The 2,962-nt window shown below is 51.5% G+C and overlaps 1 protein-coding gene across 1 annotated transcript in view; it reads right to left on the minus strand.

The window, feature by feature from the left end:
• The window catches only part of CRTAP (cartilage associated protein), a 15,096-nt gene extending 14,507 nt beyond the window's left edge, over window positions 1-589 (minus strand). The window contains exon 1 of the mRNA XM_004676344.1: window positions 21-589. Within this exon, the coding sequence (XP_004676401.1) occupies window positions 21-491 (471 nt within the window). The 5' untranslated portion in view covers window positions 492-589. The remainder of the gene's footprint in view (window positions 1-20) is intronic.
• Between the last annotated feature and the right edge of the window lie 2,373 nt (window positions 590-2,962).

A 2,962-nucleotide genomic window follows, 5' to 3' on the forward strand; every position in this document is an offset into this window, starting at 1 on the left:
GGGCGGGGCGGCCGACTTGCCTTGAAGTAGGCGAACTGCAGGAACTTGTAGGGCTCGCGGCGCTGGAAGTCCGCCAGCACTTCTCGGCTGGGCTGCGACTGCCGGAAGGCCGGCAGGCCCTGCTTGCAGCGCTTGAGGCACTGCGCGCGGCGCAGCAGGCCCCCGAAGAGGCGCAGCTCGGGGTAGCGGGCGAGGCCGGCGGCGGGCGCGGGCTGGGGCGCGGTGCTGCAGTTGCGGTGGCAGAAGGCCTCGCTGTCGCGCAGCAGGCGGTGCAGCCGCAGGCTGATCTCCAGGTAGCCCACGCTCTCCGCCCAGTGCTCGCCGCTGTACTGGTCCAGCGCGTGCCGGTAGGCCGACTCCAGCGGCATCAGCTCGTCCCGCGGGAAGCTGCGGAAGCTGTAGCGCTCGTACTGGGCTTGGCCGGGGCGCAGCGCGCAGCCGACGCACAGCAGCGCCAGCAGCGCCGCGGCTGCCCCGCGCCCCCGCGCCATCGCGTCCCGCGGAAGGAAGCCGGGAAGGAAGGGAGGGAAGGGAAGAAGGACGGGACTAGGAGGAAAGGAAGGAGGAGGACGCGCGACGCGGCGGACCGAAAGCTCAGGAGGCGGGGACACCAGCCTCTGGCCCGCCCCGGCCTCCGCCCCCCACCTCACCCCACCCCGCTGGGGTCTGGACCGAGCTGCCCGCGCGGGCTGGGCCCCTTGTCCGCCACTTGGTGCACCCTTTAACCCCACTCCAGGGTTCTTTCTTTTGCAGACCGCGGTTTACGAGCCAGACGCGGCCCTAAAGGATAATGGAGTAGCGCTAGTTAAACTTTATAGTCGCTCGGAGGACTTGTGAAAATGGACATTCCTGGAGGATTTGCATTTCTAACCAGCACTCTGGTCTTATTGGTGCTGTCAGTCCTTGGCCTACACTTTGCTAGTGCTGTCACCGTCTATTTCAGTGAGAAAGACAACGCTAAAATAAAATTTATTTAGATGTCGGTTGAAGATGCACGCACCTTAGGACTGTGAGTCCACGCTAAAGAGTATACTCAAGAAACTTGTGTCATCAAAAGATAGCAATGAGATATTAAAAGTAGCACTTTTAAAAATCGACTGAATTTTTATTTTAAAATGATTTCTGGAAACGTTGTAAGGATGGTACAAAGATTTCCTATACACCCTTTGCATCCAAATGCACAAATTACCGACATTAAGCAATGTTTCCTTTCTCTCGATCCCATTTAAGGGCTTTTAAAAATCACTAGAGAGTAGGTTGCATACATCAGGCTCACTTGCCCCTTAACATCTTAGTACCTGTGTTCTGAGGTCACTGCAGAGTGTTCAGATACACCAGCCCCGGCACAATGTGTTTCTAGAGGAGAAGACATGAAGGGTATGAGAGACTAAGAGCAGGCCACTGTGGCAGGGGTAGAGTAGGGACAGCAAAAATTAAGCGTAATTACCTTTGAGGGGCAGATGGAAGGGAATGGAAAAGTTGCTTTTCAATCTGTTATAGGGCACCCCAATTCTGTTAGAGGACAGGGGGAGAGGGGCACCCCTAAGCCCCAAAACCTGCCTGCTCTAAGTGGGTTCTGCCATCCGCCACAACAAGACAAAACATAAAACTTTAATGAAAAGGGACTTTAATACAGTGAATATACGATACGGAACACAAAGAATATAACTTTGAAATCAAACACCTGAAGTGACCCATCCCCTCGTGGGCAAAAGTCAACCCAAAAGGGACTGGCCCAAAGCAAGGCCTGAAAGCCGCCACAAGACTAAAGCACCTTCTGGCCGGGACCCATGGAAAAGGGTCAGAAATGGCCCGACAAACCTGGGAGGAAAAGAGCAAAATCAAAATCAGTATAAACACTGCCATGGTCACCTCCCTACAGGTCTCTCACCCACATCTGCCTTAACCAGTCCAGGCTCAGGAAACAAGCACGGTCTCCATCACATGCTCGCTGCTCCATGTGGCTTCCTCAAGTTTCCTGGCTCTCCATCCTGCTTCCTTCTCTTCTCCTTTTCCTCTGCTCAGCTCCACTCTCCTTCTGGGAGGGGCAGGGAACCTGGAACTTCCCTTTTTCCTAGAGACCACCCTGTTACAATTATAACTCAGCACAGTTCTGTAAAAGGAAGGGAAGCCAAATTATGTCTAATATGACTAATCCCGGTTTATGGGGCTTTTCATCGTATTAGAGCTGTGTGTCTTTGAGTATGCCTGAGAGTAAAGGGGTCAGCCAGTGTGACTTTAACATTCTCTTTTCTATTGTGAAATTATTCAGTCCACCAATACCCAGTTCTTGTCCTTTGCACTGCAATGCAAAATGGGATCATACATACTTGACAGCAAGGAACTCCCATTGAGTAGAGGAGATAAGTCAGCCCTTTTTTGTTGTTAATATATAGTCCTATAGTGAGCTCTGATTGAGTACCAGGCGCTGTATTGAGAAAAGATATCAGTTCTTGCCTAAGGAAGTTAAAAGTCTGGAGAACACTTTCTATTACTACCACTACAGCTAGAATTGACCAGTGGACAGAATGTCATATAGCCCCAAAGAAAGTGACCATCTTAGTTCCTTCAAGCTGCTTTAATAAAAATGCCACAGACTGGGTGACTTATAAAGAAAAAAGTGTATTTCTCAGTTCTGGAGTCTGGGAAGTCCGAGGTTGAGATACTGGCAGATGTAGTCTGATTCTTGGCTGGTCATCCCCTCTGTGCCCTCATGTGGCAGAGAGGGCACGAAGGCTCTCTGACACTTCTTTTATAAGGGCACTAATTCCATTTCTAAGGACCCTAAACTCAACCTAACCTCCGCCAAAGACCGGCACCACCAAATACCATCACATTGGGAGAAGAGTTCAGCATATGAAGGAGGGAGGAGGGGAGCATCAACTTAATGGCAGTAATCTAGTCTGAAGTAAGTCCCAAAAGGCTATTTGCAAGTGGCCAGAGGCCATGTTTGACTTTATTA

Source organism: Condylura cristata, unplaced genomic scaffold, assembly GCF_000260355.1.
Source record: "Condylura cristata isolate star-nosed mole 26May11 unplaced genomic scaffold, ConCri1.0 scaffold00004, whole genome shotgun sequence".
Taxonomy (NCBI): Eukaryota; Metazoa; Chordata; class Mammalia; order Eulipotyphla; family Talpidae; genus Condylura; species Condylura cristata.